The sequence below is a fragment of the Saccostrea cucullata genome, unplaced genomic scaffold, assembly GCF_032062105.1.
Source record: "Saccostrea cucullata isolate Sc308-1 unplaced genomic scaffold, CSIRO_AGI_Scuc_v1 ctg163, whole genome shotgun sequence".
Classification (NCBI taxonomy): domain Eukaryota; kingdom Metazoa; phylum Mollusca; class Bivalvia; order Ostreida; family Ostreidae; genus Saccostrea; species Saccostrea cuccullata.
The window spans coordinates 239,356-264,239 of NW_026933609.1; the positions used below are offsets into that span (position 1 = coordinate 239,356).

Below are 24,884 nucleotides of genomic sequence, written 5' to 3' on the forward strand. Positions count from 1 at the left end.
ATGAAATTGATGAACTTTAAGTATTAATTTCAAAGCACACATGATTTTATATAGTCTAAGAATAATTTGTTGATTTAATGTCAAATTGAAATAAAATACTAATTCTTTTGCATAGTTTTATAATTTATCATGTAACAGTTAAATTAATGTCAAGACAGAAAATGAAATAAAATACTTTTTTATAATAGTTTAATATCATAATATCGAGATACGTATCGTATCGTGCTAATATATCGAGATACGTATCGTATCGCAAGATCTGTGTATCGTCCCACCCCTACTATAAATATAAAATATACACATTTTTTTAATTTCAAATATATTGTTTCATCAAATGGATTTTCAAACTGAAAATAAAAAAAACTCGACACGCATGCGTTATTGAATGAAATTACTTCAAGTTACTGCAAGAAATGTCAGCATTTCCATTTACTTTGTTTTTAGGTTGATTGTTTTCACTTTTTTTGGGAAAAACCAGACAGCAGGACCTTTTCCAGACCCATGAAAGGAGACTCGAAAGATATCGAGAAAACCAACGCAACTCCATAGGAAATCACGAGGTTTGCTATGAACTTGTAAATCTGAAATAAAACAACAAAAAAAAATAGCAAAAATTTGGATGGAATATGATGTGAATAGTTATCAAGCTCAAGGCACAATGAGACAATGCAAATCGGGAGCAAAGCATTTGACACAGACATCTTAACAAAGAACCATGTCTGGTGAACATGTATAAATGAATTGCATCTTTTTCGTCAACCGCATGTACATGTGCTTACATTCAAAATGAAAAACTATGAAATAAACTTTTATCAAACTTAAAATTAAAATATTACTCACGAGGTCAATATCACTTAGATAGATTGTTTGAGGGTGACTCCCGTTGTAGGCGTATATTATTAATGGGTGTACGAGATAGGCGCAGTATGTCAGTCTGGACAATGGCACCAATACTTTCCAAGAAAGGATCGTATTGATCGGCCCTGTTTAAGCAACGTACATATAAATAATAAAAATTTATGTTTGATTTTATGCTTAGTTTACCTTTAACAATAGTTTAAAGATATATATGCCGTATTAGTGTTTTATTGCTAAAGAAATAAATATATGTGGTGTCTCATCAAGTTACATAAGTTATGTAATTTCTGCAATTAAGACAATTCCACACCATCACTTTTAAAAGTTATGAAATATTATTTTGTAAAAATTATTTTCTCTCCGAATCGGATATTAAACCGCCTCTTATTGAAATATTCATGAACACGTGGTCTCGCATGCTCACAGCAAACAATGGTCCAATCTAGTGAATGAGCCGAAAAGCATGATGGTCTACTACGTTTTCACTACAAACACGTGGGCTAAGGAATTGTACGGTGCGAGTTCAATTGACGGCTGGAAAGCCAATTTATATTTTTTTTTAAAAACCTGTTTTCGAAAAATAGGAAGAATAGTTACTAATTGAGAATTCCCATGCTCACATTAACAAACAAATGCAGTTTTTCTTGTTAGCATACTGTATGTTTCGAAGTTGTACACATTGTAAACATTGTCAATACGTGAGCACACCTCAGAGTTAGTTGCTTTTTGTACCGAGGAATATACTAGTATAGTCACGTGAAATTGTCTTTTTACTGTCAGTAGAGCACGGGGAAATTGTAAACAAACGGACCTGTACAATAGAGTGGGGGAAACTCTTATTTTTATCATTGTTCATTTGTATGCAAATGTTAGCATGGGATTTTCATATGATAATGTACATAATGCATTAAGCGTGTAAATGCTTGGGAAATGTACCACGTCTTGTTAAGAGCTATTAAAAAAAACTAGCCTGTTCGAAAATCACATGAAGTATTTATGTACTGAGTAGTAACCCATAAATGCATTAAATACAACTCATTGAGCTGATTGGTCGATTTGTCAGTCTTTTTGGTTCCTCGCTGAACAGACGTCACAAAATATAGCTTCCTCGACCGGATGATTCTCGTGATGCTTTTCCCGCGCACATGCGCAGATCCAATATAAACGTCAGTCCTTCATAAATATGCATGAGAAAATCTTGTGTTTTTCCCGACCAGTACTTTGTTAATACCGAATAATATTTCGTCGAATTTGAGAGAATGCTTCATTTTTGATAGCTTATCATACTTCAGAAATTTTTGTTTGGTTTCAGCTGTGCAAAAATACGGCATACATATCTTTAAACAGTTTTGAATGAATCAAAGTTTACATAAAAATTTCGACTTAAAATATAAACAGAAGTAGTAAAAATAAATAAATGAGGATCTCTAATAAATATCTTCATCTTGCAGGTATTTACTTATCAGGGATGTCTTTATAACAGATATTCGCAAATTAAGGTTCATTAATATTCTGATGAGAGATAACTCTTAATGACATAAATGACATTTATTCGTTTATAGATTTGCCAAGTTGAAGTGTCTTTTCTAATCACGCAAGCTATGCTATAATTGTTTGTATTTTACTCATTAAATACATTTCTTTTGGAATATCATTAATGTTCAAACAACATTTTATATGAGTTAGCAGAGCTCGAGGGTTTATGAACTTTGAAGAATACATTAATCTTCTTCAAAGTACATTAACGTATTGCACTAAAGCAATATAATCAAGATAAAAACGAATTTTCAAAAATTAAAATTCTCCTTTGAAAGCCTTTATAATTTAAAATAGATCAGTACATGTACATTTAATATGTTCATACCACCATTTCCGGTTGCGCATGCAAAGATAACCCAGCAGACAGCAGCACCCCAAACAGTTCTGCTTAAAGCATTATAAAGAGACGAAACTTCGTTGGATAAAGGATGACCATTAAAAGCATCATAAAGTCCATACAGCGCTGCTGATGCACAAGCTGTTGCCACTCCCCAAATTCCTAGATTTACAAACTGCAAAAAAGGTTTTCAAGAAAAGATCATTGAATTTTTTAGTGCAAATATACAAAGCAACAATTTCAATCTTAATAACAATTTATTATTACCATTGTACTAAAATTATCTCTAATTTTCTTTTTTGAATTTATGAATTTCTCTCCTTTTTTTAGGGGGGGGGTATTAGGTACTTACAATATTGATTTGGCATTTATTCTTGAATTTGTACAATAGGTATCCAGTAAATATTCCACAAATATATGGACCCATTCTACAGTAGGGTTTAATGTAGTAGTCCTTGAATACATCACCACTGGAGGGAAAACAATTGCAATCTGAGAATACTCTAATCTTGCACATTATAATTTTGTCAGAATGTGAAGAATATGTTAGTTATCAGGGATGTCAACGAGAACCCGGTTAACCGCGCCTGCCGCAGTGTTTATACAGTAATTATCGTGACCAAGCGCCTGCTACCTGGCTTTTTCACCTTCGGCCATCTTCTACCCAATTTTTGGTTTGCTTAAATTGTTTTCCCTGAACATCGTTTCAGGTCTATTATTTTTAAATAAATTAAATAATTTTGTCAATTATCCGAGAAGCCGTAAATTCTCAGGAAAAGAAACAGATGATATTACACGTGCGATTGTTGATATGGTTGTGTTTGATTACATGCCGATACAAATGGTTGAGGGCAAAGACTTTATAAAACTGTTGTACATCGTTGCACCAAACTAAAAAATACCGTCCCGTAATACTATAAATCTAGGATCGAAAAAGTGTACGAAAATCGTAAATCCGCTCTGTTAGGAGAACTTGATCAAGTTCAAGTTGTTACAACATACGTAGCTCTGACGACGTCAAACGCAACAAACAGTTACGGAGCATATTATTATTTTAAAAACAAAAACACCGTGAACCACTGATGATTTTATTTCTTGTGTTTATCTGATAAATAAATTGAACTTACAAAATTTTATAACAAACTTCGTTTGCCAAAAAGCTCATCATTGTTATAGAAATACATTTACGGGTACTAAACCTCCTTTCAGGGCGTGTGGTTTTATTTCTACAATAGTTTGCAATGTTTTGCTGTCATCAATTTACTTGTTTATATTAATTTACACTTTAACCGAGTACAAGGGTACTAGATCGGAAAGACGTCCGAGTAACCGAGTATTGAAAATTGACCGATTTGACATCCCTATTAATTATAAAGAAATACTAAAATAATTGTTTTGAATTTAAAGTTTTTGTAGAGTTATTACTGTCTAACATTCAGATGGTTTATTTTGTAAACAGACACTTCATCGTGACGTACCCTGGATGCTTGCCACCCCCAACAACCAAGGGATTCCAGCTGTAGTGGTGACTTAACACACCAGTGGTGATCGTCGTAGCCGCAAGAAATATACCACAGGAGATGATACCAATTATGTCTTTACTGTAAGATGTATAATATCATAACATTATGCGATAAATATTTCAGTATTATTTTTTTTTTTGACATTAAGAGATGTAGGGATATTATATTTAAATAATCTATTTTTTTTATATTTATATAGTGTACTCATATTAAGTATTTATAGATCTCACAACTTACAAAAACAACGGTACAATCATAGCTGGACTTAAGATGTAGAACTGCATGTCATTATTCAGATACCATGACCATCCTAAACACTACAACATGCACAACACAAGAAAAATGACTGATTACAAGAAAAGGTACTTTGAACAAGCAATGATGTGTAATTTTCATTTAAATTTCTGAAATTATTAATTACAGCTAGTAACTGAAATAGGAAATAACATATTGTATTGCTTTAGAATTTAATTCCTTAACATGTTGAGTTTCATAGAAGCTTTATTTACTCAAACCCAAAGTTAGAAGCAAGGTAAAGCGAGACTATTTGGTTTGATTTTTTTAATCACCAGATTTGCGGAACTGTCAACAAAGTTGTTGATGTAGAGGAGATTCCACCACCAGTATTTAGGACAGACTGTATCGGGTTTTGGTGCATTTGGTCCATTAACCACGTGGTGTGCGACTCCCACTGCTACTGCTATTAACATCATGTAAGCTGGTGTCAGTCTTCAAGATATTTGAATTAAGTAAGAAAGTTTATTAATGGTGGTGGATATTACAAGAAATTACAATAAAAAAAGAATTATACCCGGTGCCATTTATTTGATTCAATACATGCACACTGTAATAAAGTTTTATGATCAGACTTATTTTACTTTCCACAGCTGACGTTGACATTTCAAAGGAACCAATTCCAACTTTAAAACAAATTTATGTAATTGGAAGTCTGTTGAAAAATCAAATTCATCGACATTTAATCAGCTCTGATGTTACTTGGGGACAAAATATGTTTATCGCATCTTTTTATTAAATAGATATGTTGTTCGATGATCTATTTGTAAACGAAAGCGTGATGAAATATTAAGTAGTGTTTGCAGGCAAAAAAGAAGAAAAATCCGCTGAATTGTATTAATTGTTCAGGGTTGGCTGCAAGAAGAGAAATCATTATCGTGATGTACAAGGATTCTCTTAAAACTACCAGTAACCAGAAGTCTCTGTCGAGACTGTAGCTGTACTGGTTTATACTTAAAACAAAGGAATAGAAATGTAGTAGTTGGGACCTGAAAATTTAAAAAAGCAATAAAAAGAAAAATGATCCTTGCCGCTCATCAAAATAAAAACCTATCCACAGTATTATGTATCTTAGTATAGTCTACTTGTGTGCCAAGTTAAAATAAAATCGGACCAAAACTGTAGGAGGAATAGCATTTTGAAAGAATTTCACAGAAATTTCTATTTCTAGTAACAACGCCAACAGTTCGTCGAAATCAAAAACCGATATACAGAATTATGTATCTTAGTGTAGTCTACTTGTCTGCCAAGTTATATTGAAATCAGACCAAAACTGTAGGAGGAGTAGCATTTTGAAAGAATTTCACAGAAATGTCTATTTTTAGTAACAACGCCAACACCGTTCGTCGAAATCAAAAACCGATACACAGAATTATGTATCTTAGTGTAGTATACTTGTGTGCCAAGTTATATTGAAATCAGACCAAAACTGTAGGAGGAGTAGCATTTTGAAAGAATTTCACAGAAATTTCTATTTTTAGTAACAACGCCAACACCGTTCGTCGAAATCAAAAACCGATAAACAGAATTATGTTTCTTATTGTAGTCTACTTGTGTGCCAAGTTATATTGAAATCAGACCAAAACTGTAGGAGGAGTAGCATTTTGAAAAAATTTCACTGAAATATCTATAATTACTAACCACGGCAACACATTTCATCGAAATCTAAAACCAATATACAGAATTATGTATCTTAGTGTAGTCTACTTGTGTGCCAAGTTATATTGAAATCAGACCAAAACTGTAGGAGGATTAGCATTTTCAAAGAATTTCACAGAAATTTCTATTTTTAGTAACAACGCCAACACCGTTCGTCGAAATCAAAAACCGATACACAGAATTATGTTTCTTCGTGTAGTATACTTGTGTGCCAAGTTATATTGAAATCAGACCAAAACTGTATGAGGAGTAGCATTTTGAAAGAATTTCACAGAAATTTCTATTTTTAGTAACAACGCCAACACCGTTCGTCGAAATCAAAAACCGATACACAGAATTATGTATCTTAGTGTAGTCTACGTGTGCCAAGTTATATTGAAATCAGACCAAAACTGTAGGAGGAGTAGCATTTTGAAAAATTGTTTACAGACAGACAGACGGACGGACGCCGGACGCATTACTATCGCATAAGCTCTTCTGGTCTCTGACCAGTAGAGCTAAAAACACGATAATTTAAGTGTTTTGTATTTATTGCACTAGATATACACCATACTTTGTATATGCATTGCGTGTTTCTTTGTATAGGTTCTGGGGGATAGGCTTAAAGACAGAGGCTAATACCCCATCCTTTGTTTTGCTTTCTAATTTATTATATGAGTATGTGTCTTCATTAGCTCTACTGGCCAGAGACCAGAAGAGCTTATGCAATAGTAAGGTGTCCGTCGTCCGTCCGTCTGTCTGTCTGTAAACAATTTTTCCAAACGCTACTCCTCCTACAGGTTTGGTCTAATTTTAATATAACTTGGCACACAAGTAGACTACACAAGTTACATAAAATAGTGCATCAGTTTTTTTCTATTTCGCATCAGTTTATTATTTTGATGGTTACTAAGAATAGAATTTTCTGTGAAATTCCTTTAAATACTACTCCTCCTACAGTTTTGATCTGATTTCACTTGGCACATAAGTAGACTACACTAAGATACGTAAAATAGTGCATTGGTTTTTAATTTCGATGAACGGTATTGCCATGGTTACTATAAAAAGAATTTTCTGTGAAATTCCTTTAACACGCTACTCCTTCTACAGTTTTGGTCTGATTTCAATATTACTTGGTACAAAAGTAGACTACACTGAGATACATAAAATAGTGCATCAGTTTTTGATTTCGACGAACGGTGTTGTCATGGTTACTAAAAATAGAATATTCTGTGAAATTCCTTTAAAACGCTACTCCTTCTACAGTGTTGGTCTGATTTCAATATTACTTGGCACATAAGTAGACTACTCTAAGATACATAAAATAGTGCATCGGTTTTTGATTTCGATGAACAACAGTGTTGCCATTGTTACTAAAAATAGATATGTATGTGAAATTCCTTTAAAACGTTACTCCTTCTACAGTTTTGGGCTGATGACAATGGCTTCTTTTCTCATCCTTTGTTATAAGTATAAAGCAGTAGAGCTACAGTCTTGACAGAGCCTTTGGTTTTTGTTAATATACTATTTTATTAGTTGGAGTTTGTCCCTTTTAATTCACGGTGTAGTACCTAAACGGTTGCTATCAGAAAAAATTGCGCGTTCTTAACTGCTATCCGAAATTTGAGCGGTTGCTAGTGGAAAAAAATGGACGAAATTGTAAGTGTTTTTCTTCGCTGGCTCAACAAAATGTTTAATAATTCAATTATTAAAGTTTAGCTGCTTGGTATTTCAACCTTACGGAACGCAACATAACTTTTAAAACTAACGTGTATATTTAGAATTTCAATGAATTAAAGGATTGCTTATATACAAGACGAAAAATGTCGAAAGCGTTGATAACATTTACATGCACGTAAGAAATATATTGAAATTACGTCAAAATTTTTAGATATTTGTTAAAAGTGAATCGACAGTTCGTTGTGTATTTGTTAATGTTATTGGTTATTTTATAACATTGCCCTCTCTGATTGGTTTCTTAAAATCTAGAGCGTTTTTATTAGGAGAAACTCATGTTACGGCTACTATTAGACAACAGCACCGGTTACTATTGGAAAAGGTTTAAGTTTTCAAATTTTATGAAATCACATCCTCAATTTACATCTGTTATGCAATTATAGTTAAGGAAACTATATTCTAAATGTTCCTTCTATATTCTTTCTAAATGATTGACTTGCCATGTATATGTTACTTTCGATCTTATGTTTATATGTATGACTTGAAAAGTGGAGTTTCTATGTACATGCACACTGTACACATATATATGCGTCGGAACGGGGAGGGGGGGGGGTCTTAGCCTTCCCACTTTTTTGTAAAGATACATGTATACATAATATAGCCTAATAGGCATTGAAAACTGGGGCGAATCTATGGTTTATTTGTTTAGCCCGCCCCCTTTCAATTTGCTTCCGACGCCTATGATACATGCGCAAAACTGTTAGCATTAATTCATGTGACCATTGAATTTATTATATTCCAACTGTGTAATTATGCCAGATTGATAAAATGCACGGATTTTTAAGGTTTGTGGATTGATAACATTTTGTTATCCACGAATAGGAAGTGTTAGTCAAATTGATAAAAAAAAAACAACAGTACAAAGTTTTGGAATTCAAAAAATCATAATTATCGAACCACAAACCAGGGGAGATTCTTTTTTCTGGAATGTTTACTTAGCCTACATATCCAAACATAAACCTACATATTTTTAATCTCTATCTGATAAAAAAAAAATCTGAATTGAAAAATGAATAAACCTCACATAAAGTTTTGATCAGTGTCCAACGTCGATAATTACTCCAGTAAAGTGCACAATACACATAAGAGCAAAACGTAGACAATAATGTATTTACATATTAGCTTACATTATCGTCCACGTTTTGTGTATGTTCATATGATGTACATGTTTGTTTAAGGAAAATGGGGAGGGGGGGTCTGCCCCTCTTTCCCCTTTTTTTGTTAAGAACATTTTCTGTAACTAAACAATTGCTGTAGTATTGTCCAACTCTCAAAAAGTCCAAAATTATGTATTTATTGAAAAAATGTTAAGTCAATTTACAAGAAATTTGACGTCAAAAAGAAGTGGAAGCCGTCTATCTTAAAAACCCTTCTTTCTTTTTGGGCGGGTGGGGGGGGGAGGACTGGGTTTTTCATTTTTTTACCTAGGTAAATTAAAGAACTCGAGAAAATCTTAATAGGACGAGGGGGATCGATGTTTTGAATATTGCGTGTATACATTCGAGTAACAGGCATATCCGCCCTCCCCCCCCCCATTTTGTTCAAAGCATAACCTTTATTTTTAAAATGTTTATTGAAAGGCCTGTTGACTTTCTTCAAGCATACAGTTACCCCCTCCCCTACACACACAACCTTTTTATTTCAGTATAATCAAAGAAGGATAGGCGCTAGCGCGTGAAAAAAAAATGTTACTGAAAGAAGTTCGACAATTTTCCTTTTTTCCATGTCAGTTCTTTTATAGATTTGAACTTTTCTGCCCCCCCCCCCCCCCCCGCCCGGCTTTCAAAATCGAAGTTACGTCCCTGAGTTAAGTTGGTAAAAGTCCATTGTATATATAATAGGAATCGTATTTCACATGCTATGTGGGATATTTAACATGTATATTTTAGGCATTTGCTACCATAAGTTTATTTAATATTTGATTGATGGAAATAAGAGTAATTTTCAAATAGCAACCGATGAGATGTTTTCAGTTTATAGCCGGTGCAATATATGCTAAGACTCTGATAGCAACCGTAACTTTAAAAAATCGAATTTCATCCAAAAATCTCTTTCAAAATACACTTTTAAATATTTTTAATCATATGTAAGTATTATTATAAATTGACGCATCTTCACATACCACAATTAACACAACCTGAATAATAGATGATTTAAAAACGCATTAAAAATGTGTGAGTATTGACTTGAGATTTGATACAGACTTCAGAGATTTTACTAATTCTAAATTATTAGAGGACAATTTTGCAAAATACACATGGCAACATTTATAGAAATGCCTTACTTGTTCCGTGCACCTGGTTTTTGCAATGGCTATATTGATTTGGGGTCACGATTTCATAGTTTTACAACTTGTTCCAAGAGACTCCAACATATTTATTTCTGATAGTAGCCGTACAAATTTCGAATAGCAACACTGAACGCTATTTTGTTCCGATAGCAACTGTTTAGGTACTACACCGTGTAATTGCAGATTCTGAAGTCAATCGTCGATTGTAAATAAAACAAGAGGCCCACGGGCCTTGTAGGTCACCTGAGCATTATGCAACAATTTTCCAGTTATTGAATTTGATTCATGTTTTAAGCCAGATGCTATATGACATTCACAATTTTGAATGAGGCACCATTGATCATCATAACAATACACTTAGCAGTTGCTTAGCTTGGTTACTGAATACCCATATGCAGGGTAGGGGAACAAAAATGCATTCCAACTAACCAGTAGTGCCCCTAACACTGTGACATAAACCCCTGACCCTAGGTCCACACATTGCACAAATTTCAAAAAGACACCCTTAATATCAAAAAATAAATAAATGTTTTATAAATACAAAAGAGCAGATTTCAAACAATAAATTCATTTTCAGTATATAAGTAGAGCCCCCACCCCACCCCTGACCCTGGGCCTTTGAAATTCACAATTCTGCAAGAGTAGGGCCCTTTATACCCACAGACAAAGAAAAAAAATTTCAAAGATTTAATGTATTTTCATTATATGATCAATTGAGCCCCGCCCCCCTAACACCAGAACCCCTGACCCTGGGGCCATAAAATTCATAATTTTAAAAGAGGCATTCTTGCTCATCATAACTATGTATTTAGTTTATTTAATTCCTAGGAGCAGAGAAGAAGATTTTCAAAGAATTCATGTATTTTCAATATATAATCAATAGAGCCCTGCCCTAACACCAGAAACCCTGACCCTGGGACCATAAAATTCACAATTTTGGTAAAAGCACTCTTGCTCATCATAACTATGCACTTAGTTAGTTTATTTAATACCTAGGAGCAGAGAAGAAGATTTTCAAAGAATTCATGTATTTTTACTATATATAATCTATAGAGCCCCGCCCTAACACCAGAACCCTTGAGCCATAAAATTTACAATTTTGGTTGAGGCATTCTTGCTCATCATAACTATGCACTTTGTTGATTTATTTAATACCTAGGAGCAGATTTTCAAAGAATTCATGTATTTTCACTATATAATCAATAGAGCCCCCCCCCCTAACACCAGAACCCCTGACCCTGGGGCGATAAAATTCACAATTATGGTAGAGGCACTCATGCTCATCATAACTATGCACTTAGTTAGTATATTTAAAACCCAGGGGCAGAGAAGAAGATTTTCAAAGAATTCATGTATTTTCACTATATATAATCAATAGAGCCCCGCCCTAACACCAGAACCCCTGACCCTGGGGCCATAAAATTCACAATTTTGGTAGAGGCACTCTTGCTCATCATAACTATGTACTTAGTTGGTTTATTTAATACCCAGGAGTAGAGAAGAAGATTTCCAAAGAAATAATGCATTTTCACTATATACTTATTTAGCCCCGCCCTAGCACTAGAACCCCTGAGCCCAGGGCCATGAATTTCACAATTTTGGTAAAGGACTCAATGCTGATTACAATTATGCAAACAGTTTGACTGCTTGATGTCCAGGAGTAAAGAAGAAGATTTTTAAAGATTGCATTAATTTTAGTGGTTTTGGCCCCACCCATCAGGCCCCAGGGGGGCAGGGATCATGAAATTCACAATTTTTGTTCCCCTTCACCCATAGATGCTTTGTGCCAAATTTGGTTGAAATTGGTTCAGTGGTTGCAGAGAAGAAGCTGAAAATTTTCAAATGTTAACACACGACGGACGACGAACGACGGACGAAAACGGATAGCAATAGGTCACCTGAGTTTACTCAGGTGACCTAAAAAACTCCAATATGAACATTGAGAATTTTAAAGTAATAAGAATAATATAAACGTCAAATACGACAGTGGTAAACACATACATGTACGAGACAGGCCTTGTGGCAAGAACTACGAACTCTAACTCTTGATTCCCGCCTACATTTTGCACCCATTAAATTCAATGTTAATGGCAATATGGCCATTAATTCTTTGTATAATACAAAGTATACTTCTATGGTAATTGATTAATCATTTTAATTCCAGTGCTAGGTAGTAAATTATTATTAATTCAAGCTCTCGAAAAAAGGGGGGTAGACGATATTTTCTAGTGAAATCGAACTTTCAAGAATCACCATATTTTTAAATAGTCTTAAATCTGATAAAATGTTTCTCATATCTTTTCTTATGTTTTATGCAAATAAATAAAACATATATAAATTAATAAAATACCATAATTTATTTGTAAATAGCTTTAAAATTGGTGAAAAATCAGCATTTTTGTCGTTTTTTGTCTGTAAACATATGTTCCCCCCGTGAAACACAAAAAGCTTTGGCCAAAATCTGTAAAATAACAGTCCATATTACCTGTAAAAAGGAATTTATGTTTCACGGGGGGGGGGGGGGGAAGATGTTTTAAAAATATTTTCCATTTTTCGTTGATTTCTATAGTGGAAAACAGAAGTTTTACCAAAATTATAGAGTTATCTCTCTTTGGTATCCCAAATAAGTAACGTTTTATGAAAATTCATATAAATATCTATAAAAACTTTGAAAATCATTCGAATATGTTAACTTTTGAGAATTGACTTACAGGTAGACGGGAGAACAATACTATCGTTCGTGGTTCTTTGTTTTCTTGTTCAAGGAAATCGTAGACGAAAAATTGAAAAAAAATAATAATGAAATAAAAAAAAAATCTGGTTGAAGAACACAATTGAGCTTTTTAGACTGACCTCCAAAAGCGATGAAAGTAAAACAGAAACCAGTTTATTTTTCCCTTTACTTTACTCATCTGTTTCAGAGTCAAATATGATGTTAGTAGTCCGCTGGAAAACAAAACATTTTTTCTAAAGAACAAAGAAATATTGAACATATTTCTGAAAATTTAATTTCAGAATCATGCTTTATTTGTGCCAGAAATAAAGTTTCCTCAGAATGTTTTATTTAATGTAAGCCTACCTCAACACAAAGAATGTGTCAACAGAAAAAAGGGCATTCAGGATTGCCTGAGCTGATCTTCTTTTGAAAAAGTTTGAGACGTACGGCCCAAAGTTTGCTTTAAAAAATACATTATATTAATAAATTGATAAATGAAAATTTTTGCTGGTTTAATGTGAAAGGTTATTCCATGTAAGCGAGTATAAGTATATATGATTACGTTATGTATAACTGCAGATTTGTAGCGTCATGGTTTTTAAGAAATGTTACTCATTAAATGATTTAACACTGACAAAATATTAATAAATTTCATTGGCTATTGAATTGTGAAGACTATCATATTCTCTGCATACCTTGTCAGTTGCTAGGCTCATAAGTTATGGGTGATTTTTTTTATGATACACATGTATATATCACAAAGTCATGTAGTGGGATTTTATACATTATCAATATGTGTTGTTTATGTATTAATTGCACTCCGCAAGAGTGGACTAATATGTACTGGAGCACCGTTTTTTGTTGCTCTTTGCTGTAAATCCATGCCCAGGCGTCTCATGTATTATTAAATACCTTTTTTAAGTATGATTTTTTAAGTATGATTTTTATTTATGTAATTTTATTTCAACATGTATATGTAACATTGGAAATATGTAACATTGGAATATAGCTCTAAGTGAATGTGGAATACCTGGTGTTTAGCATCGCCTCTTGTTACTTCCTGCTGTTTTCTTTGTGCTGTAAGAGTTGTATATTTTAAAACAAATTTTATGTATATATATAGAAAAGAAAAAAAAAAAGTTTTTACCACGACTGGGATTTGAACCAGGGTTGTCGTGATTTGTTGTTCAAGGAGCTCTGCGTTAACCACTTGACCACTGCGGATTACGTTCAGTGTCATTGAAAAGATGTTACGTAATGAAATTTTTTTAATCTGTATACTCTCCAAATAATGCAACTAGGTATAATAGGTTTTGTGTAATTTCATAGTAATGAAAATATTGTAACTTATATTTCACATTATTTCCATTTAGAATATGATATTGGTTTTGAAAGAGAAGTTTTTGAATTAATGTAAAAACTTGGTCACCATTGTTCATTGAGATTATTTTTCTCGTGTGCGCCATTTGTGAATTGTTTTTGAAACAAAGACTCCTGTAGAGAAGAACTTTATAGATCAGTCAATTCTACAGTGTCACACTAGTCTGTTTGTCTGTTGAGGACGTTCTGATGTACCAGTGTTTCCCTATCTGGGATCCATCACCTTTATATCACCTGTACTACTCATGATACTTGATGAATAAAGTTAAGAGAGAATAAAAGAATCCAGTTTCTTACAATGGTGGCAGCGGTGGGATTCTCAGAGGTACAGATATGGTGATGTGACTGGTGGACCAGGAGACAGACCAGAGCAGCATAATACTGATGTTGAACTCTGTTGTATTCTTCCATTCATATTGATAATCATGATTTAGATTAGCTTACATATAGTGAGTAATTTAGATTGTCACCATTTTGACATTTTCGCACAAACTGTCTATCATATTGATTCACTCAAAATGGAAGTCGAACAAGTCCAGGCTGAAGTGGAAAAATTACAGAAACAATTGTGGGACCTGGCAAGTGCTAAACCTCCTCCACAACCTGTATACATAAGGACTGAGAGAAAATTACCGAAATTCTCTGGAAGACCTGTAAAAGACTCTGATCCAGATGTCGAGGACTGGTTAATGGACATGCGTGAACATTTACAAAGTATTCAATCCAATGAAAAGAAAATTGAATTTATTCTAGATCATCTGGAAGGAGCCGCAAAAAGCGAAGTGAGACTTAGACCAGCAGAGAGTAAGAAAACACCAGACGACATTTTCATGATCATTGAAAGTGTATATCTCGTACAAGAAACTGTTTCGCAATTAAGACAAACTTTCTACGAAAGAGTACAGAAAGAAAATGAAACCATAGAAACGTATTCATTAGCTCTACTGAAGATGGCAACTAGGATCGCTAAGAAAGAAGGAAGTGATATGAAACATTTTGATAAAATTCTAATAGACAAATTTGTTGATGGTGTGCATGATCCACAGTTAAAACGAGAATTACGAAAGTTTGCATTCGAACATTCCAAAATGCCATTTCTAGAATTCAGAGGACAAATTCTTCAGTGGGTTGACGACAAACCGAATGCAGAAACAGTAGCGAAAGTAAACAAACAAAGTGTCGAGTGTTTGACTTCAAATCAAGAACTTCTACAGATTCTGAAGAAACAACAGGATCTATTGGAACAGCAACAAAAACAAATTGACATTCTAACCAAGATGTCTCAGTCAAATAGAGGAAAGTTTTCAGGATATGGTCGTGGACGAGGCAGAGGAAGAAAATTCGTGGTGACATGTTTTGGATGTGGACAAGAAGGACACAAGAAAAATGAGTGCCCTAACAAGGATTCAAAGGGGAAAACAGAATCAAAGGACCCAAAAGGCAAACACTCACAGTAGAGAGTCATACTGATGAGTGGCAATGTAATCACACCGACTCAAAAACTGTGAATAAACTTCAGAATGCAAATAATGTATTTTCAAAATGTCCAAAAGCAAAAGTGAATCTCAACGGGATTGAAATGACTTTTCTTCTTGATACAGGATCAGAAGTGTCGACCATTCCGGAGACTGTATATGAGAAACATTTTTCATCAGTGAAAATCAATGACACCACGCAACTTCTGAAATTGGTAGCAGCCAACAATACTGACATTCCTTATTTAGGATATATCGAACTTGATCTTGAAGTTTGTGGCGTTAAATTTCACAATGTTGGATTTCTAGTCTCCAGAGACATTAGTTCTAAACCAATCGAAGGAATTCTTGGCTGTAACATATTGAAATACATTACAAATGAAATATGTGACACTGATGACACTAATTTCCCCGATAAGGAAAATTGGAACAGAGTGAAAACAGTTTTTGAAATGGACAGTAAGTGTGATCGTATAGCTTTTGTGAAGGTCGCAGGGAAGGATGATGTACGTATACCTGCTTACTCAATGAAAGTCGTTATTGGGTCAACACGGCACAACAAGACAGGAGAAGAATACGCAGCAGCAGTTCAAGCTATTCAGGGATCGACAGGAGCCCTACCTAGAAATATTTCTGTAATAGATACTCTAAGTAATGTGTGCATGGGAAAAGTGTTTGTGCGTATTGTCAATATGGGAAGTGAAGATGTCTGGCTGAAAGCCAAGAGCAGAATTGGAACATTACACAGCGTAGATTCTTTGAGGTCAACAAGTGACAACTATGATATAGAATTCACCGACAAGGAAGTGGTAATTCGCAAAATGACTGTAGAAAAATGTGAACAGAATGTGAAATCTGACATCAAGCTGAACATTGGTGATGTAAACTTTACTGAAGACCAAAGGAAAATGTTTGACGCTCTATTGAAGAAACATTCCGACTCTTTCTGTAAAGATGATCTTGATTTAGGACAAACTTCATTGATCAAACATTCCATCAAATTGAATGACGAAGTTCCTATCCGTGTACCACACCGAAGGATACCACCTAATCAATTGGAAGAAGTTAAACAACATATACGTAAACTTCTAGACCAAGGAATCATCAGAAAAAGCACAAGTCCTTTTGCATCAGCTATCGTAATTGTACGCAAAAAGGATGGAAGTATTAGACTATGTGTCGATTATCGACAACTGAATAAGAAGACCATTAAGGATGCATATCCGCTTCCAAGAATCGAAGAGACTCTGGACCTGTTACACGGCGCCAAATACTTCAGTTCTATTGACTTAGCTCAAGGGTATCACCAAGTGGAGATGGACACAGAATCAATTCAGAAAACAGCATTCAGAGTGGGCACTGGAGGGTTATACGAATATTTACGAATGCCTTTCGGATTGTGTAACGCTCCAGCGACATTCCAGCGACTTATGGAGGCTTGTTTTAGTGAAGAAAACTTTGAAATTCTGTTACTCTATCTTGATGATATTTTAGTCTTTTCTAACACCATTGAAGAGCATATGGAAAGACTTGACATTGTATTTACGAAACTCAAACAGCATGGACTTAAAATGAAGCCGTCTAAGTGCAAACTGTTTCAAAAATCCGTAAAATATCTCGGACACATTGTTTCTTCTGAAGGAATCTCTACAGATCCCGAGAAAATTGATGCTGTCAAATCGTGGCCTAAACCAACTAGTGAGAAAGAGCTACGATCATTCTTAGGAATAGCTGGATACTATCGACGCTTTGTGAAAGACTTTTCCAAAATTGCTAGACCATTGCATGAACTTGTATCTGGTGGAAAGTCATCAAAGAGAAAGAAATTAAAACAAACATCAATTAAGGAATCTTGGACGAAACATTGTGATGATGCATTTGAAACCTTGAAACAGAAACTCACATCCTCGCCAATACTTGGATATCCAGATTTCAAGCGTGAATTCATCGTAGAAACTGATGCTAGTATGGATGGACTAGGTGCAGTCTTATCCCAGCAACAAGACAAAGGCAAAGTTGTCATTGCGTTTGCATCACGAACTCTTAGACCTCAAGAAAAGAACATGAACAACTACAGCTCAATGAAGTTGGAGCTACTTGCTTTGAAATGGGCAGTGACCGAAAAATTCCGGGATTATTTGTTAGGATCTCGTTTTGTAGTCTATACAGACAATAATCCACTGAACTACTTACAGACAGCTAAGTTGGGAGCTACTGAGATGAGATGGGCAAGTCAGTTAGCACAGTTTGACTTTCAGGTCAAATTCCGTTCTGGAAAATCGAATCGTAATGCAGATGCATTGAGTCGAAGACCTGTTCCGAAGTCTAGGACTGTGACTTGTGATTCTGAAGCAACAATTCAGAATATTGTTTGTAGTTTCCCTCTTAAGAATGTCTTGGATGGACCTTTACCTGTTACCACTGTGCGAATGAGCTCTGTTCATGCAGAATTAGCCACGATAGAATCTACCAACTCATTTCCTGGTTATGAGATCGCTGAATTAACCTCACTACAAGAATTTGACCCTGTGATTGGTCGAGTCATTCATTGGTTGAGAAGTTCTATCAAACCATCTGCTGATCAATTAAAACTGGAAAAACCGGACGTTAGGAAGCTATGGAAACAGCGAGATCGGTTACACTTTGATGATAACATCTTGTATAGAAGGATGGAATCAGAAATTGGACCTATTCAACAGATTGTTCTTCCAACAGTGTTGAAACAGCATGTGTTAGAATCATTACATAATAACGCTGGACACCAAGGAAACGAACGAACTTTATCTCTAGTTCGTAAGCGCTGTTACTGGCCGACCATGGTTAAGGATGTTGAATCACACTGCAAGAAATGTGAAAGATGTTTGATAGCTAAAGCTCCTCTTCCTAACATTCGGACGCCAATTTCCAATTTGTTAGCTTACCAACCTCAGGAAATACTTGCAATCGATTTCACTGTCATGGAACCTGCTTCAGATGGAAGGGAAAATGTTCTTGTTCTCACTGACATTTTCAGTAAGTTTACACAGGCTATACCTACCAAGGATCAGAAAGCGGTTACGGTAGCCAAAGTACTGTTGAAGGATTGGTTTTCCAAGTTTGGCATTCCTCGTCGTATACATAGCGATCAAGGGAAGAATTTTGAAAGTAACATTGTGAAGGAATTGTGCGACATGTATCATATAGCGAAAAGTAGAACTACTCCATATCATCCCGAGGGCAATGGTCAGGTTGAACGTTACAACAGAACTATGCACAACTTGCTCAGAACTCTCTCTGTAGAACAGAAGCGGAAATGGCCAGAATACCTATCCGAGTTAGTCTACATTTACAACTCGACGATTCATTCTTCCACAGGATACACACCTTATTTCCTCATGTTTGGCCGTGATCCTATTCTACCTATAGATCATTTACTAGGAATTGTCGATACCAGTTCTGCTTCAACAAATACCTTCAATGTTAGTGAATATGTAACCAAACACAAGGATAAACTTGAAACAGCTTTCGAGAATGCAAAGAGAAACTTGGAGAATAATGCAGAAAAACGAAAAGAACAGTTCAACCGCAATACGAACGAGCATCCAATTCCAGTTGGAACCCGTGTGTTAAAGCGTAATCGAATCCAAGGTAGAAATAAGATTCAGGACATGTGGGATTCGACCCCATACAAAGTGATTGATTCACTAGGAGACAATGTGTATTCAATTCAGTTAGCAGATGGATCAGGACCTGTGAAAAATGTAACAAGACACGAAATCTTGGACACTGGTGAGGTCATTCCTAACGAAGTACAAGAGGAAATTCCTGTTACTAATTCGGATTCTAGTGACTCTGATTCCGAGGAATCATTTATTGGCATTATCCAACAGAGTCAACATGAATCCAACAGTCAGGATGAAGCTGAACCGACCCCAGATTGTTGTGATCCGACAGATGAAGTTTCACAAAATTCTGAGCCCTCTGTGAAGCCGATCAGACGTTCAACAAGGACCACTGCCGGAAAACATTCCAATCCACATCGTTTGCCGAAGTCAGCAGTGTGTTTGCAAGAAGTGAAAACGAAAAGTTTCCAAGAACTTAGTGATGCCATAACCAATTTAGGATCGACACTAGCTACGAAATTGAGTGAGGCTTGGACATCGTCTTAAATGGACATTTATAGACACACATTGGGTGTTTCAGTGTAATTTTCTTCTTGTTCCCTGAGTATTTCAAGTTATTCTTTTGCTGTGGTCAGCAAAAATAAAGTGGGGGAATATGTAAGAGTTGTATATTTTAAAACAAATTTTATGTATATATATAGAAAAGAAAAAAAAAAAGTTTTTACCACGACTGGGATTTGAACCAGGGTTGTCGTGATTTGTTGTTCAAGGAGCTCTGCGTTAACCACTTGACCACTGCGGATTACGTTCAGTGTCATTGAAAAGATGTTACGTAATGAAATTTTTTTAATCTGTATACTCTCCAAATAATGCAACTAGGTATAATAGGTTTTGTGTAATTTCATAGTAATGAAAATATTGTAACTTATATTTCACATTATTTCCATTTAGAATATGATATTGGTTTTGAAAGAGAAGTTTTTGAATTAATGTCAAAACTTGGTCATCATTGGTCATTGAGATTATTTTTCTCGTGTGCGCCATTTGTGAATTGTTTTTGAAACAAAGACTCCTGTAGAGAAGAACTTTATAGATCAGTCAATTCTACAGTGTCACACTAGTCTGTTTGTCTGTTGAGGACGTTCTGATGTACCAGTGTTTCCCTATCTGGGATCCATCACCTTTATATCACCTGTACTACTCATGATACTTGATGAATAAAGTTAAGAGAGAATAAAAGAATCCAGTTTCTTACAGTGCATATATCTATGTAATCATTTATCTAATGGTTTTTAACTTGTTTTTATTTTCTATTATCCATATAAATTTAGATGTGCCTGTTCAAGTGTCTTAAAACAAAACTGAACATTATAAATTTGACTTTGTCTCTTTTGCATCTTGCATTATATATAAAAGCTGAACAGTGAGTTGTTTAAATGAGTCACACTATATCTAGTCATCATACCATTAAATTACCTTACAAACTGAACAATGAGCTAATTAGTTATAAGAAAATTGTATTAATATGATTTATGTCTATATATATGGAATCATAATTGTTATACTAGTATGTCATGCCCCATGAGGCCCTAATTTTGAAATAAATTCTACTATAAAAAATGGTAAAATGATTTTAGAATAAGAATAATATTAGAAATTTTAACCGGAATATTCCTTAGACTAAAGGGAGATTGTGTAGCGCATAACAAACTACTTTTATTTCACTTCAAGATTTTGATGAGGAAAAAATTTGCATTTTAATTGTGCAAAATCATTGCATGGACTTTAAATAACATCCATAATTATATTGTAGTTCGATGTACAATTCAAAAGCGATAAGCAGATTTTCTTCCACGAGCATATTATACAGAAAAAAAATTCCAAAAGAAAGATTTCTACATTAAATATTTTGTTATAATAACCCCTGTTGCACCCTCTGCAGCTTAAGTAAATGATATGAATTATAATTTGTAAGACTTACAGCCAAATTGACTGGTGGCTGTGAAGGCCCAGGTGTGTCCTAGGATTACCCAGCTCATACTTAGGAAACGAATACCATTCACTGCTGTCAAACTTCCCTTTGGCTGTGATGTGTTCAAGATCTTCTTTGCGTTTGTGTAGATTGAGAACGATAATAGAATCTTTCCAAAAACGCCTGTTCAGGAGATAAGGAACTTGTGAAAAGAATGTGAAAATTTGTATTGTGGTTCTTGAATTAAGGCAGGATTCTACTTAAGTAATATTTTGTCTATAAATTAATACCGTCTTTATTTTTGTCATCCTTTTTGTCTGTATTCACATTGGTCGGATTTTCATCAAATGATTTCAATTTGTAAATGCCATCGGAATCCATTGAATTGTTAACAGTTTTTTCATCCATTTTTCCTGATTTGTATATTGGATACTGAATGTTGACAAAGTCATAAAGGGTTCCAAGAATCATAAGAACAAGAAAAACTCCTAGGAGCGTTCTACAAAAAAGTTAAATGAGGATTAAATTAGGTGAATTATGTTTAATGGAAAATGTTTTTTAATAAAGTTTTTAAATATTTATTTTACACTCACTGTTAGAGTTCCAATGATCATTTAAACTTTTACGAACCAAAAAATTATTATAATCATTATTATTATTTTTTTTTGGGGGGGGGGGGGATTTTATTAAACACTTGATTAATTTGTTACTTCGTTCGACGGAAAGGAATATGTTTCAAGTTCCACAACTTAAACGAACAACCATGTTATTTTTTTATAGTGTACCGTGATACAAGTATAAAGGCTGACTTACATGACAGCGATGTCCCTTGTTTCATACGGTCTGTCCTTCACACAGTCCACATTTGTTGCATAGAATTTTTGATTTCCGATCGGAACAGAGTCGAGAACTTTTAAATAATATTGAAATAAATTATTAAGAAATGTAATATATAATTTAGTTTAACTTTATTATTTTAGTTTCTTATTTCTGATATTATCTCTTGAAAAAGTCATGGTTAAGGGAAAAAAAGAAAATTATGTAGAATATCTCGCGTACATTGACTAGACAAAAGAAGAATATCATTGTTGCTGCACGATTTCGGAACACAAACTCCAGCCTTGATAAGTCCTCCACCGAAGATTCCGAGTAACTGTTCGAAAACAAAATTAGGTTAGATATTTAAATATGTATTTCTGTAAATATTATTCTCGTTGCGTTTATGGAGAAATAGGAAGAGTTTTTAGGAACTTTTACATTCAATTTGGTTCTTACCCCTCTCGCTGCTGGGGGCACCGGTGGATATATACTAACGGTACAATACTGTGGCTTAACCACAGGGATAGAGGGGTTTCTTGGTAGAATATTGGCCTGGTCAAGAACAGAGGAATCTGCAATGCACTCATCATAGGACCCATACCAGTTGATATTGACATCAAGTATATCGGGTGGAAGTTTAGCAGACGCATCCAACACTATAAACGAAATTGATTCCAATAAATTATAATGATCATAATTATCAAAATCATTGTATTATGCTATGATGTGTTGTCTCTATTCATCAAACACCATGAAAAAATGTATTCAGATAAACTTAATGGTATTTTGTATTTCGCTGTAATAATGTGATTTACATGTGTATTCTACATGTTTATTTTTATCATCGATTTATTATTTAATAATATTAAGACTGTTATAAAGCGAATGTCTGATACAAATGTTTGTTATATCAAAGGAAGTCGTACAGTAATACAGTACAGTTAAACTCAAAATAGACTGCCCTTCCGTTAATACGGACCATTTTCTGAAACTTTAAAATTTAATGTTATGAATACTTACTTTTTAAGGCCCATGACTGGCGTTTTGAAAGCCCTGATATTGTATTGATAATATCTTCTTTACATTGATTGGAAGATTTTATAGACATGATTTTCGAGCGCAAGATACTAAGAATATACGGAGCAATCGTTTCGGCATTTAGTCCTTTACTTAAAATTCCTGGAAGTGTATTTAGACTTGGATTAAGATTGCCTTTCGTTAAATTTGCAGCTATTGACTTGATCACACCTTGAAGAACCTTTGGATCTATGTCCTTCATAAGTCCGGTAATGTTCCCTTTCATCAAGTCCGAATACAGCTGAATTTGTTGTCCTATTGTGTCATTTTTTATTATTTTGCTCAATACACCCTGCAACAGTTTAGAAATTTCTTGAGAATGAGAAACAGAAGCCAGTTGTGGAAATATTTCCTTCAAAATTGTCTGAACTTTGTTGTTACCGAGTACTGTTTGGAGCATGTTGTTAAGCGAAGTAATGTTACCAGCTGCTGTACTTGCTCTTCGAAGTAATTTTTCCCTGGAAAAACTACTTTTCCAGGAATTCATATCTTCAGATTGTAGAAATTGATTCAGTTTCTGCAAAGCCTGGTGCTTGGTATGGGCATCAGAAACATGGTTCGCGTAACTTTCTACATCCTGTGCAAATGAGTGGGAATTCGATAACAAGACAAAAAGTATAACACAGCATTGTGTGAATATATTCCTCATTTTTGATTGTTACCTGTTGCTCAAGTATTTCGACTTGTTACGTTTCTCAGTTATAGTAGATTTAGTTATATATTCACAAATATACTCGGACACTTTATGCATTTAATCAAATCACGTGTAATAGCCATGAATAATGCTATTGATAAGAGGGTGTGCGAGGTAAAATGGAGTACATTTATGGCTATAAATATATATGATATGAGGTGTTAATGGATAATACTATTGATAGTGAATATGCGAGGTAAAATGTAGTACATACGTTATGTATGAAATAAGGGTATCTACATGTATATCTAAAATTCAGGTTAAAATTAGGAGCATTTTTACCGATACAGAGAAAAAAACAACAGCTACTTAACAATAACATTACCTTTTATCAGATTTATTCGTAACCAATCCGATATAGATATTTTCGAAATGTTAACATTAGTCAATTTTATAAATTAACATGACTGTTTTGAGATTTCACTACAATTTCACTGCATTTGCAATATTCTTTTTCACATGTTTGACACAATGGATTTTAAAATGATTAAATCCAAGAACCAATGGCCCACACCGCACACTGCATTACTTAAAAGAGCCAATGGCCATGTACAACGATCACCTGAGTAACTGCACCAGCATATTCTTCATCCTATTTACTGTAATGTAAAAATTTGATCACCCGTTTTAGCCCCTCCCTACCCAAAGAGGATTATGATTAAAATCTAAATCTACACTGCCAGAGGAGCTTCCATGTCACTATGGCAAATATAGGCTTTCTTATTCTGAAAAATATTTTTCGTCAGTATTTCTATTGCCCATTATAGTCCAAACCTGCCACGGATTCATAATTTGAACTAATTTGAATCTACACTAAATGGGGAGCCTTCTTTATAAATATGAGAGATAACGGATTTGTTGTTCTTGAACTTTTCCTTTTGAAGACGTTTGCTATATAAAGTATGGCCAAGTAAAATCAAAATCCATCCCCTA

The 24,884-nt window shown here is 34.4% G+C and overlaps 2 protein-coding genes across 2 annotated transcripts; both read right to left on the minus strand.

Annotated features, from left to right (window-relative positions):
- Positions 1–411: 411 nt before the first annotated feature.
- On the minus strand, positions 412–21,428 carry LOC134238739 (nose resistant to fluoxetine protein 6-like). The gene is made up of 10 exons (XM_062720861.1): positions 21,371–21,428; positions 13,296–13,392; positions 13,070–13,162; positions 4,827–4,986; positions 4,495–4,574; positions 4,213–4,335; positions 3,087–3,204; positions 2,723–2,909; positions 841–983; positions 412–581 (listed from the first exon to the last, which is right to left on the minus strand). The coding sequence occupies exons 1-10, from the start codon at positions 21,426–21,428 to the stop codon at positions 456–458; spliced, it is 1,185 nt and encodes a 394-aa protein (XP_062576845.1). The 3' UTR covers positions 412–455.
- Positions 21,429–21,637: 209 nt separating this feature from the next.
- On the minus strand, positions 21,638–23,906 carry LOC134238731 (uncharacterized). Its single transcript, XM_062720855.1, has 5 exons — positions 23,201–23,906; positions 22,637–22,836; positions 22,421–22,514; positions 22,175–22,271; positions 21,638–21,860 (listed from the first exon to the last, which is right to left on the minus strand). The coding sequence occupies exons 1-5, from the start codon at positions 23,904–23,906 to the stop codon at positions 21,638–21,640; spliced, it is 1,320 nt and encodes a 439-aa protein (XP_062576839.1).
- Between the last annotated feature and the right edge of the window lie 978 nt (positions 23,907–24,884).

Excerpts from the sequence above, each read along its gene's own strand:
- LOC134238739 (XM_062720861.1), bottom strand. The coding sequence starts at position 21,428 with ATGAGCTGGGTAATCCTAGGACACACCTGGGCCTTCACAGCCACCAGT. Across the intron at positions 13,163-13,295 it reads GACACATTCTTTGTGTTGAG|CGGACTACTAACATCATATT; the intron begins GTAGGCTTACAT and ends TTTGTTTTCCAG. Across the intron at positions 984-2,722 it reads ATGCGCAACCGGAAATGGTG|GGCCGATCAATACGATCCTT; the intron begins GTATGAACATAT and ends TTGCTTAAACAG.
- LOC134238731 (XM_062720855.1), bottom strand. The coding sequence starts at position 23,906 with ATGAGGAATATATTCACACAATGCTGTGTTATACTTTTTGTCTTGTTA. Across the intron at positions 22,837-23,200 it reads CCAGTCATGGGCCTTAAAAA|TGTTGGATGCGTCTGCTAAA; the intron begins GTAAGTATTCAT and ends TTTCGTTTATAG. Across the intron at positions 22,515-22,636 it reads TGCCCCCAGCAGCGAGAGGG|TTACTCGGAATCTTCGGTGG; the intron begins GTAAGAACCAAA and ends GTTTTCGAACAG.